The sequence below is a fragment of the Oncorhynchus mykiss genome, chromosome 29 (genome assembly GCF_057628025.1).
Source record: "Oncorhynchus mykiss isolate SJ-2025 chromosome 29, ASM5762802v1, whole genome shotgun sequence".
Taxonomy (NCBI): domain Eukaryota; kingdom Metazoa; phylum Chordata; class Actinopteri; order Salmoniformes; family Salmonidae; genus Oncorhynchus; species Oncorhynchus mykiss.
The window spans coordinates 29,085,224-29,098,259 of record NC_143050.1 but is presented as its reverse complement, the minus strand read 5'-3'; the positions used below and the strand labels follow the sequence as shown (position 1 = coordinate 29,098,259).

General features: G+C 45.0%; 2 protein-coding genes across 13 annotated transcripts in view; one reads left to right on the top strand and one right to left on the bottom strand.

Annotated features, from left to right (window-relative positions):
* Nucleotides 1–8,482, top strand: part of LOC110509751 (uncharacterized) — a 98,936-nt gene extending 90,454 nt beyond the window's left edge. For 4 of the 12 annotated variants that reach the window (XM_090226975.1, XM_090226972.1, XM_090226974.1 and 1 more), the window contains 5 exons: nucleotides 3,341–3,413; nucleotides 3,645–3,801; nucleotides 4,162–4,248; nucleotides 4,407–4,498; nucleotides 4,922–8,482. In XM_090226975.1, coding sequence (XP_090083101.1) covers nucleotides 3,341–3,413; nucleotides 3,645–3,801; nucleotides 4,162–4,248; nucleotides 4,407–4,475 — 386 coding nt within the window. In that variant the 3' untranslated portion in view covers nucleotides 4,476–4,498; nucleotides 4,922–8,482. Of the gene's footprint in view, nucleotides 1–2,761; nucleotides 3,414–3,644; nucleotides 4,087–4,161; nucleotides 4,249–4,406; nucleotides 4,499–4,921 lie in introns of those variants that run through there. The other 8 variants (XM_090226969.1, XM_090226965.1, XM_090226967.1 and 5 more) reach the window with 4 other exon arrangements.
* A 3,134-nt stretch (nucleotides 8,483–11,616) lies between these two features.
* LOC110509752 (nodal homolog) lies at nucleotides 11,617–12,784 on the bottom strand. The gene is made up of 2 exons (XM_021590836.3): nucleotides 12,012–12,784; nucleotides 11,617–11,871 (listed from the first exon to the last, which is right to left on the bottom strand). Exons 1-2 carry the CDS (start codon nucleotides 12,759–12,761, stop codon nucleotides 11,719–11,721), a joined length of 903 nt encoding a protein of 300 aa, XP_021446511.3. The 5' UTR covers nucleotides 12,762–12,784; the 3' UTR covers nucleotides 11,617–11,718.
* Between the last annotated feature and the right edge of the window lie 252 nt (nucleotides 12,785–13,036).

The following is a 13,036-nucleotide window of genomic DNA, read 5'->3' as shown; positions in this document are numbered from 1 at the left end:
GTGTGTCTGGGATGAACACTCCCCTCCTAAGTGGCACTAGTACACAGTTTGTGTGCTCTGAGCCTCCATACCTTGTTCCTTTGTTACTCCCCTCTTGTCTCTCCTAGATCTATCCCCCTCTTGCTCTTTCTCTCTGTGTCTGTGACATGTCATCTCTGCTGCCCAGCCGCCTTCCTCCTCACAGCTCTTCCTCTTCGACCTCTGACCTCATATCGACCTCATGTTGACCTCCTGGGCCTCTCCTCTCTCCTGTCATCTTATTTTCCCGCGTTCCCGTGTTCAGTCCAGCGGGAGCCTCACCTCCTCTCTCGAAGTAGCTCTGTGTCAATGCATGTGCATGCTGCCTGCCTCGCTGTACCTCTATGTGGCTCGCATCAGGGAAAGTGTCTTTCTCTAGGTCTGGGAGGGTCAGTGTTGATGGCGGGTGGGGTGGAAGAGTATCAAAATAAAGGCATTGCTGTCCAAATAAAGGTTTGCTGTTTTGGTATAAGAACTGTGTATTTGCATGGCATGCTTTCTCTATGACTATTTCTCTATGTGTATTTTACTTTCTTTTCTTTCTCTGTTTTGTCAAACTTGTTTTAAATGCAGTATTAACACCTTCAATCTCAGTCGTTTTCTGTTAACTCTATGGTGTTGGTTGTATGCTAGGGTGAAACCCATGGTTGACTGCACAGCACATAATGTTCTCAAAATAATGTAGCCGGGACATGACAGCTTTGTCCTTAAGACAACGTTGTCATAATGTTACCGATACATTGTTAGAATGTTATGTGCTCGCTGGTGTGTTCTGCGGTGGTGGAGTGTGTGAGTCTGGGGGTGTGTGTGTGTTCCCATGTACAGTGACCCTGTGAACTGTGGGTGTGTTTTCATGTGTCTCAGTTTGTTTGCGTGTGTGTTGTACATAAGTGGATAGTGTGTGTGTGTGTGTGTGTGTGTGTGTGTGTGTGTGTGTGTGTGTCTTTGCAGATGTACAATCTATGTAGATTTGCTGTGCTTCACTATGTGTTTTGCCGCGTAAGTGTCTTTAAATTGGGAGGTACATTAAGGACTAACCAAGATAAACCATCATCACTCAGACTCAGTTCTCCATCATCCACCTCATTCAAAGTGCATCTCTACCCCTCGTTATCTTCACCTCTACCGTCTCTATACTGTACCATCTCTATACCATCCCAGAAACACACACACACAGACTGACACACTTTTACAGTTATACTATTGTCCGTAGGCATAAACACTGAAAGAAATGAAGCCACACTTCATTCAATATTCCATTGTCCGTGAACACTTGAGCTCCTTCACCGTATTACCACCTACAACACAGACAGGCTCTCAAAATAGAGATATACAAAGGTGAGACAGTGGAAGGCATTTTAAAGTGAGACTCAGTGAACTAACGTTGCCACGAGCAGCACCGCAGATAGTGAGATGAGTGAGATGCAAGGCTTGGCTCTCACACAGTCACACACGGTATCTGCGCATGTGCACGCTTCACTTCACTCTGTTACAGCGTGGGAGCCAGGGGACCAACACAGCCGAGAAGCTGAGCCTATGCCATATCGCTTAGTCTACCTTAAAGATAGACATAACAGAGAAAGACACACATGATGATGGGAGATGGACGGACAGACCGGTGGACAGACAGACAGTCAGGAACTTACAAGCAGATATGCAGGCTCTATTTACAGCTATGCCTAGAATTAGAAACGCACATAAAAGCATAGATCAATAGATCCAATTTCACAACATAAACCTGTTTTTGGTAGTAATATCGTGTGTGTGTGTGTGTGTGTGTGTGTGTGTGCGCGCGCGTGTGCGTTGAATTTGTGTGTCCTGTTTGAGTATGTAATGTGTGTGCGCTTGTGCATATGTTTGAGTTGAGTGCAAGTGCAAGCAACTTCCAATTTTCTCAGCAGAATTGGCAGCCTCCTGACCCCTCTCACTTGTGATCTGGTTTGGAACGATAATGGGATTTGTATCCTGATATCTCAATGATAATAGTATCACGATAATCCGTTTTTATCATGATAATAGACATTGAAAGGACACTTTATCAGACAATAAATCCTTTTTGAGGAAAGTGGATGGGTTTTTAATCTAAATGTTGTTGCCAACAGCCAATTTAGAGCAGTTGAAAATGATATTGCGATAACATGGACATAATGAAATTCAATATCGTAGGTATCGTTGAACACGTATATCATGGTAAATTGGTAGTATTGATTATCGTGCCAACCCAACTGACACCAAACACCCCACTCTCTTCCTATCTTGGATGACATTTTCAACCTTCTAACACTACCCCTTTCCCACAGACAATGGACAAGACTCCATTTCCAACCCCCTATTCCCTAACATAACACATGCTGCTCTTAGGGGAATGTTAAACTGCTTCCTTTCCACACCTTCTCTCCAACAGAACCACTGATGGATCACCAATAGATCAGTGGTCATCAAAATCAGTGTTTTTCATGGAAAGTCAGACAATGCAAAACTAAACCCTGGGAGAGTGACTAGATGTTTTCACTACTACCGATTCCAAGGAGGTGCCAGTGAGTGTGTGTGCCTCCTTGGAACTGGAAGTAGTGAAAACAAATCCAGTCACTTTCTCTTTCGACACTGGATAGAGCCGCTCTGTTTCCTGCAGAGAAACAGTCCCACTACACCCACATCCCTGTCTAACCCTCCCCTAACTCCCCCACCCCTGCACCTGCGTGGTGTTAGTCTCCCTCTCTCTTTTATCTCGCTTCCTTCCCAGGTTACGGACTTGTGCAGGAAGAGCTGCTCTCCCCAGCCTCCATGCAGTACAGTCTGCCCTCTCCGCTGGGAGCTGAGCCCTACTGGCAGGAGGTCTCCAGCCTGGAGTGTGCCCCCATCGCCACCACCGAAGAAGACACCCTGATGGAGATGTCAGACGTGCAGGTGTGGCCCTCGGGGGTCAGCCCCTCCCTGGTCACAGTGGAGGACTCGTCCCTGGATGGCAGCAGTCGGGCTGACGACTCAGAGGGGGCCACCCTGTCCCTGCCCTTCAGCCTGAGGCGCCCCAGCAGTGGGGCCAGTGGCTCCATCATGGAGCTGGAGGAGGAGGAAGAGGAGGAGGAGGAGGAAGGGGAAGTAGAGGAGGAGGCGCGGCAGGAGCTGGCGGACAGGGACAGGGTGAGGGCCAGCGGCGCCGTGCCAAAGGTCAACCTGAATGGCCAGCTGGGAGGTCAGAGGTCGGAGGGCAGGAGGGTGGAGGTAGCAGCATCAGTGGTGGGCAGCAGTGTGACTGGAGGAGGAGCGAGGGGAGGAGGAGGACTAAGACAGAGTTCAGAGGAAGGGCTTTCTGTTGTTGCAGGGCAGCAGGTTTATGCCCAGCTGTGTGAGATGTCAGGACTGAGCCGAGCAATGGAGCACAATGGAGACAACAGGTAAGACTCGGTCAGGGGCTCAGACTGGTCTAGCCAGACAGACCTTATTCTCTGTATGTGTGTACAGAATCCATACTCAAACGCAATCCATTGTGGCATTCTCTTTTTGTGTCTTTTATCTGTCTGTCTTGTTCTCTTTCCTACTCGTACCTCTGTCTCTGTCGCTCTGTCTGTCTGCTCCTCTTTCTTCTTTGTCTCTTTGTCCCTGTCTCCCTCTCCCCTCTCTCTCAGGGTGGTTGGGGGCGGTGCTTTCCAGCCGTACCTCCCCAACAAGGACTCCCTGCGCGGCTGGGCAGGGTCGCAGGCGCCCAGGCTGCCCCGGCAGAGTGTGGAGACGCTGATGATGTCACCAAGGTCTCGTGTACCCCAAGAGGCTCTGCTGACACCGGTGTGTGACTTGGGGGCATTCGGAGGTGCTGTGCAGGCACCTGTTTGGGACACAGCCCTTCGACAAGGTGTTGGGCTTCTCACCAAGAGGCAGGGCTCCAGGTTGTCATGCCTACCGACCACCTGCCGCTTCCTGTGCCTGGAGCAGGGACTTCCTGTCCATGCCTGCGATAGATAGGGCAATCTTTTAATTTGGTTTCAATCATAAAAATTCCAACCATCAAAACCCAAATGTTGACGTTATGGCACGTCATTATCTGAAATTGGCTTAATGGGGCAAAGTTGTGTTGTGTGGTTTGTAAACCTGTGTACTAATGTCATGTGGTTATTGTATGTGTTTTATCCTGATATTTTGACACAGATTGATGCTGATAAAGAGGACTATGCTGTTGAGTTCCTGGCTGAGGAGCAGTTGGTGGACGAACATGGAAACGTTGTCACTAGGGAGGTTAGTTTGTCCTCTTCTGCACGACTATTTCTCCCCTAATATAGACTCACACACTCACAAATAGATACATGGATGCACACACGCGCGCTCACAAATGCACGTTGCGCAGATCAGTGTTAACTCCTCTGTGTATTTTCTCCCTCACTGCTGTACTGTAGGTGGGGGTGGATGTGAGGAAGGGTGCTCAGTCAGTGAAGCGCACCAGTCTGCGGAGAGTAAAACACTGAAACACACATACCCAGTCCTCAAGGTATGGGACACATAAGCACATATTGCAGTACTTGGATAGATGCTTTTAGAAGTATCTATCAGACCCCTCAGAACCAGAGAAGGTTGAAGTAAAACTGGCTATTGTAAAGGACAAACCCCTGCACACTACTCCACTTGCAATAATGTTATAAAAGTGAAAGATGAAAGAATCTTTGTTTGCCAGCTCTCATCAGAGCATGGATGGTGTACATTACATTTCGTCCCTTTTGAATGGGAATACATCTCTGGTTATCTTTAAGTGTTGTTCATTTTTTATGTAATCAACTGGGGAAAAAATGCTTTCATATATTGTTTCTTCCTCGTGTATGTATATACCTCTGTCCCTTTCTTTAAATGTGATGAGATTGTAATAGTTGAAAATAATTCCCTTTTTACTGAAATCATTTTTTTCTCTGTACCGTAGAACCGGACATCCACTGCCAAACCATCCTCCACAAACAAAACGCCAGGTGACAGAGGACAACAGGGAGGAGACTAGAGAAGACTGAAGGACTAAGATCAGCAAACAACAAATACAAACACAACATCATCTGCAGAATGACCCTGGATCGCCACAACAAGAAGAAACGAGAAGGAGATCTACTTGTAGTTTTGTAACATAAAACAAAGATACTTAACTAGAGTAGGGCATGATTTTTTTCTATAAAACGTCATAAAATCCAACCAGAAAAAAAAGCAACAAAAAAGTGCTTCCTGTCAACTGTAATTGCATGATTGACTGCTGGTGCATGACCATTGACCTTTGAACTGTCATTATCTACAAACTCAATTGGTACAAGTTATGGGGCCGACCCAGGACTGACTGGGTCAGGGACGAGTTTAAGGACCTCCCACCCCCCCGCCCAAAAGGATTGGTTGGTGTTAGCAAGTTGAGTCTGGTAACACTACTGCCAAAAAAGCTAATATTGTTTCCGTCTTCAGATTGCTATGATACAGTCAATCCAATGCTGAGCTTACCAATGCTCCTTTCACTTTCACCCTATTTCCTTGTTATTCTATGTGATATATGCACTATGCTCTGTGGATGTGTGTCTGTGTGTGTATGTGTGTGTATTTCTACCGCATGTGTTCTCTCGCTTCTGGCTTGGCACTGAGCCGTGTCCTGATTGGTCAGTGCTCCTGTGATGTCACGGTGTGCTCAATGTGGGAATGAGAAACTCACCGTGCTCCCCTACTCGGGAGCGTCTGTCTGTGTGTGACGTCTTTCCTTTGTGAACGCGCTTCTCGTGTTCCTTTAGCTCTGTTCACCCCAGTTCCACTTTGTCTGGCTTTGATAGGGACTAGCTTCCTCCCCCTGTTTTAGGAGGGTGTGCTTTATTCAGACAATGGGAATGTTTTTCCAGATGGGAACAAAAAAAAAGTTTGTCGCTTGATAGCATTGCGTGGCAGCCAGTGTATTCTAACATTAATGTCCAACAACACATCCCAGATTTACGGTAGCATGGGGTCCCCTTCCCCTCCTATCCCCCCTCTGCCATGTTGACACCACACTCCTCTCCATCAACTCCTGTAGCTCCAACTTAAATCTCTACCCAATCAGCTTCAGCCACCGCACTCTCTCATCTTCTCTCCGTTTGCTGTGGCTATAGCACCTCACGACATCTCCCTTTTGTGGTTCACATTCAATTGTGCTTTTGATTTGAGGGGGTGAAGCAGACGGGATTAATGATCAGTGTGGATATTCATATTCATGGGAAAGAGATGGAGGTAAATGTGAAGGTTTAGATGGAATGCTAGAGACTAGCATAGCTAAGCAAGTAAGGACAGACTTGACAGATAGCACTGTGATCGCCCAATTTAACACTGACCCATGAGCCCATGTACCCTGTACTGTGAACTTATAGACACACACACACACACCACATAAATGCATACACACACACAAACTCACACATATCCTTAATACACACATGCACACGCACATACAGTAATTCATTTATTGTGCCCTAGTTGTTATGAGAAGCCTGGTCGGACTCAGATTATGTACTTTGGTGTCTGCCACAGCAATAATATCAGACAAGAAGGGATATATATATATATATGTGTGTGTGTGTACAGTGGGAGGGTGGGTGTTCTGTATCTGCACATTATGGTAGCATTTAAAGCATTTCTCTCTCTGAAATTGGTGCAGACAAATCAGAAGCATGCATGTATACAAAAGGTACAATCCAAGACGGTATACAAACAGTTTTCCCCTCACAAATGTGATCCTTTCAAAGCATTCACGATTGAAATTTCGTAATGGTAGCTCCTCTGTTCCTCTGACCTTCATGTTGTTGTATTAGCATGGTGGCACTGCCACCTGGTGTTACAAAGAGGTATCACAGACTAGATAACTGGATTAGCGCAGCAGCAGCTGGGGGGCAATATAGTAAAGGTTTCGGGAAAGGATTTGGTCCAGCACTTAACGTAGCAGATATTACCCAGGATATGCTAACTTCATACATTGAATCTTAGGAATGGATCTCTCATGGTAGCATTTATTTACTATATATGTATGTAGTGTGGTTGGAGTGAATGTGACTGAATGATTTAGTGAATAGATTAGTAACACGTCACCGACACGTATTCCCTGCCAATCAGTGCACATTAAAACCTCATCTGTTATGCCACATATATCACATATCACTTATCATTCACTCTTATTCCACTCAGGTTTCAGTTCTAGCAGGATCCAAGTTTTGCCCTGTTTTTGAGTTCAGAGCCCTCTGTAGAAAGAGAACCATGGGTGTCAACATGAGTGCTGCGGAATCAGTTTGGGTGTGTGTGTGTGTGTGTGTGTGAGAGAGAGAGAATGTGGTGGAGGGGTCATTGGTAACAGGTGAGGTGTAATTATAAAAGGGTAGCCTTTAGTTAGTATGTTGGTGAATTCGCTAGGTGAAAGGTCCGTGGTCTTTAAGCCTCACCTCTCCAGGTCACCTAATTTATCTTAAAACAGCAGTGTAGCTGATTGACTTATGTTGCTGCTTTGGGTCTGAATAGGCTAATGACGAAGAAAAGTGAGACTCTCAATCAGCAATTGATAAGTCAATCAACCTATCAATCAGGTTTTCCACAAGAACAAGACACTGATACCTGATATGGATGAGATATAGAGACCATAGTCCTGAAAGGTATATTCAAATGGATGTACAGCATGTTTGATTAATCTCAGATGAAGGGGATCTGTGTATGTGGGTTTAGAGGTTGACAAGATCAAACTGAAAGTTGAGCCGGTCCACAAGCCTTTGCACTGTGAGAACTGTAGACTCCGCCAGTATGTGTGTGCATGTGTGTGTGCTTGTGGTGTTCAGAAGGTTGAGGAGGAGAGATGGACATGGTTTTAAAACTTGGGACACAACATGAAGACATGGAAATGATCATGTATTTTAAAGAGTATTTTAAAATTACTGTTGCAAAGAATAGAGATCACCTATAATCCTTTAGAATGGAAACGTGACAATATTAACGCAATATGATATTACTCTATACTAAGGAATGCAACTGCACACATGCACAGAAAATGTTTTTATGAAAATATATGTATAAATATATGACAAAATATATTTCATTAGAATGCTATGCACCCTTATAGAGTTGTTATGGATGTTCTTTAAGCATATTAACTAGACTATAGTATAGGTAAACGGCCACATCGTGGGGAATGTAGAGGCTTTGTAGGTATTTCAAATTGTTTTATTTTCTTTTTTTTATTGTCATGGAGAGAGGAAAAACAAACGTGAATATGTATTCAAGCCTTTGTTTCAATCAGATTTGATTCTGACATGAAGATATGTATAGGTCATCTACTCTGTACACCAGCTCCAACCATTTACAGAAATGAATAAAGATGTGAACATACCTGATGTGTTCTCTTACACATTTTGATGTGTTTGAGAATCAAATGTAAATTGATGTACGTTTGTAAATGTAAATTGTAAATCTATATGTATGTGTATAAAGGTAAGTACATTGGTGCAAAACAGTTATCGGGCAGAGTGGTTCTTATCCTTTGTTTCAAAGACTTAGGCCTACGTATTAAGGCTATCCATGTACTCTCACAGGAATATTTAAAACCTATATTTTTTAACAATCATAATTCTATCATTCAGTTTACATTAAGTTATTTAGGCTAAAACTACAACTCCCTGTGAACTCTCCCTTATTTGGTTTATGCAGGGTGACGTCCAGTTTTTTTCTGCGGTACTTTCAACGTTGTTTTGAGGAGCACTTACGCAAAATTATTTTGTATTGGAGGCACGTGGAGGGCAAGGTGATCCGAAAAGATGGAATGAGGAGAAAAACTGACCTTTAAATGTGAAATTTGCGCACTGTCTGTCATCTGCTATACGTTTGGTCTTGTTCAAAGGGCATGGTTTACAGCTGTTTGGTTTGTATTCGTAGTTTAAAGGATGTCTTCGGGGGTACTGGGAGTCAAACGACTAGTCAGGCTATCCCGACCACCCGCCCTGTCATCAACGATGTGGCCCTCGTGCCTCAAGATTATTCTACAACACCAGGAGGGACACTCTGCAGTATGACCCCTGGAGGTATGTGAAACTCAATCATAATAATAGCCTTATAGTAAATACAATAATATATATTATTTTAATAATAGTCATCATCGTCGTAACAATGTAGCGAATGGCGGGACAGGGAAGTGAACCCTGATCAATGGCGTGAAAGACAAATACCCAATGCATCGCGTCAATAGGGTTTACTCACTTGTTGAAATGAAGCGGAAACAATGTTGATTCAACCAGTGTGGCTCATAATGGGAAGGCATGTCCCATGCTTCGACTACTCAGTGGTCTAATGGCCACACGGACGCCATCCCACTTCTGACACCAGTGTAGCGAACCCAGGTTGTTATCGTGAAAAGCAAACACCCTACACATCATGCCAATAATTAACTCACTTGTTGGACATTGTAACATAGCTCATATAGGGATGATCGCTACAATAATAATAGGCCTAATTTAACATGTTTATTCTTTATCATTATTATTATTAATATCTGGTGCTTATTTGCCTTCATCTACCCTGTTTGTAATCTCTCTTACTGCCAATCGACCTCCACCAAACCCACCCAGGCACCCGAATCATCTACGACAGGAAGTTCCTCCTTGAGTGTCGAACCGCCCCTCTGGAGCGCACCACTCCCTGCCGCCCTGATATCCCAGGGGTAACCAGCCCCCTCTCAAACAACACAACCACTGACACAGCCCACCCTAAACAGACCCCCCAACAACCTAATTCCACCACCAGACAAGAGTGCAGGTAAAGGTCTGGTGTGTGAGTGTGTGCGCATGCATACACGTGTTATATATTAGTGTCTATAATTTTTATGACTGTTTTCAATTTTCCTGCACTGTTTTCATCTTGTTTTTTTGCAGGGAAGGATGCTCAATTTGAAATGGACATTTAGCCATTTGATGGATCTGCTGGAGTATTGCAGCCTTGAGGATAACAAGGAACGTGTGTTTTACTGTGTGTTTTAAGCTGTCTCCTTCGTTTAATGAACACTGCATTATAAAAGGGAAGAAGAGACTGCCTCCTAGTGCTGCATTATTTATCTGCAGGCATAAATCAAATCGCTCAGGAAAAGAAAACACGAACATGCAATATTTCCTCACTCCTTCGTCCATTGATTTAATGTTATTTACTCATTGTCCTGTCTGAAGGATAAAGCCTTTGGATTATGTTTTAGTGTTCTCCAATAGAATGTTGTATCCCCCAATGGCATTCTCAGAATTTGTTGCGGTTAAGTATTGGTGCAGGCCAGGGGTGGTCAACTTTGATGGTGGAGGGGGCTACAAAAATCGGGACTCATCATGGGGGGGACACAGTGGCTCACGGGTCTGCATACCCACACATTCAGTTAGAGCCGGCCCAAGCAGAGTTTGTTGTATCCCTTCCATCCTCCCTGTTTGTTTCAGTTCTAAAGCAAGTTAGCTGCAATTCTTCACATTTTGCCATGGGGCAGAGAGAAAAATGAGCAGTTTACAGCTAATTTCCTACAATTCTACACATTTTGTCATGGGGCAGAGAGAAAAATGAGCAGTTTTACAGCTAATTTCCTACAATTCTACACATTTTGCCATGGGGCAGAGAGAAAAATGAGCAGTTTTACAGCTAATTTCCTACAATTCTACACATTTTGCCATGGGGCAGAGAGAAAAATTAGCAGTTTTACAGCTAATTTCCTACAATTCTACACATGTTGCCATGGGGCAGAGATAAAAATGAGCAGTTTTACAGCTAATTTCCTACAATTCTACACATTTTGCCATGGGGCAGAGAGAACAATGAGCAGTTTTACAGCTAATTTCCTTCAATTCTACACATTTTGCCATAGGGTGGAGACAAACGTTTACAGTTTTTAATATGATATCTGATGATCAATGGGAGCCCCCTGGTCGGTAATTCGATCATGATTACTACAAGTTTAGATCTACCATTCTAACTCTCAACAGTAAGTTGAGAACCTAAGTTAGTTCCTAAAAATGTATTCGTAGGCCTACAAAAGGGCCTGTTGCCCATCCCTGGTGTAGGCTAATGTGTTGATTGAAAAACTAGGGCTACATTCTGCTTCATATTTTTTCCAGAGGAACTGAAGCTGAGTAATAACATAAAAAAAAATCTTTGTCATCCATTTTTTTATTTCATCCTTGCGTGTTCTCTCTACTATTAAGTGTTGAGAGAATATACTGTACCATAGAAGCAGACTGCAATTAATTGAGGATGTATTAAACAAACATACTTCGGTCCTTTAAAAAAATACATTACTCTTATGAAATATTTACATTTTAAAATAATACTGTATCAACACTGGGTCATACAGAGGAATTAAAGCACTTAAGGGGTCTGCGTTGTCCTTGTATCGGCTTTTGTCTTAATCATTAGTCCTTATACATTATACATGTATACGGGTATTATAAGTCATTCTTTTTATCCTTTTTTGACGATTCTCTTGATCTTTTTCAGTGCTTGTGTTCAGTCTGCTTCAGTGTCCAGTACAACCATAGTGTAGCATGGCTGAAAGCAGTAGCTGCCTTTGTAGAAAAGCCTTGAGCTTTGAGACTACACTCACAGAGTAAGCCCACACCTTTGCACCTCAACTTTCTTCCTGAGGCACATTGAGAGCAGAAGCTGGGACAGAGTGGTGTTTACCTGGGATGGAAAGTGCCTATGGGGTGTCCATGTTGGCACACAGGCTGATTAGTGGCAACCACACTCCTCCACCACCATACCCTCAAAGTGCCGCGTCTCCACCTCACTGTTCTCATAGTACAGCATGGACAGAGGGGCCAGGCGGGTGGGCACACAGAACGGGCATGGGACCCTGTCTGGGTGGTGAAGTTTCAGCAGACTCTGGAGAGAAAAGAGAGAGATGTTAATGCAAGTGAAATCATAAACTAAGGGGGAAAGGCAATATTGTAATATGAAACAAATCAAAGGCTCTATTTCAAGCATTATTTTCAGCAGTGATCATGTAGTGTTGGCAGTTTTACCTGCATGTAAGCATGGTTGGTGGGGGTGAAGGTCTCGTCCACTGGGGTAGGGCAGCTGCCCTCACAGCGGTAGGCATTGTAGCGCTTGGGGTAAACAATCCACTCGTTCCAGCCAATCTGGTCAAAGTCCACCCACATGTCCACCTTCCTGCACAACGGGTCCTTCCTCTCCTCCATGGGGGCCACACCAGGGGCCACCCCAGCCACTCCTGCTCTCTGGTGGTACCCATGCCTTTTCCTTCGACTGGTTCCTTTTCCGCCCTCTACCTCTACGCTGGCAGCAGGGTCGGCCCCAGCTCTAGCTCGCTCCCAGTCCAGAGTGACGTACTTGGAGTGCTCAGCGGTGTGGATGAGGGTGGGTGCCCGCTTCTCTGCCTGGTGCTTGGAGAAGACCACCACCATGACCCGGTCGGCTGTGGGGTGCAGGACCCTCTCTTGTCCCTCCTCCTCCTCTCTCTCCACTGGCCTGCGCACTTCCTGGCCAGGTGCGGAGCCTCTCTGGTGCAGCCAGTAGTAGTGGAGCAGGGCGGTGACGTTGAACACCCTCCAGTTGGATGTGGAGGTCAGAGAGCTTGGCTCTGCCTTCAGGTGGCCCAGGAAGAGGCTCTCCTTTGGGCATGGCGGGCTGGAGTAGGAGCATCTCTGGGAGTGGTACATGTCCACAGTGACACGCTTAGAGGCAGAGAATGCAGGCAGGCGGATCCGCAGCTCGGAGCGCTGGACCTTGTCACTTGCAGAGATGGAGGACATGTCAAAGGTGACAGACCACCTCCCACCGATCTGGTGACAACCTGGGGAGATAACATAGAAAATCAGTTCGCAATGCATGATGCAGAGGGCAGACTAGGATTATGAAAGTGTGCAATCATCTCTCTTTCACCTCTGTGACTATCAGACTATGTCCCATTCATTACAATCACAGATGGTGTCACATGCCTTTTATTGTTGCCCACAGCGAGCAAGTAAAATGCGTGCCACAAGACAGCTTTCACACGTCCTCTTTTGACATGCGATGAGCAGTTGAT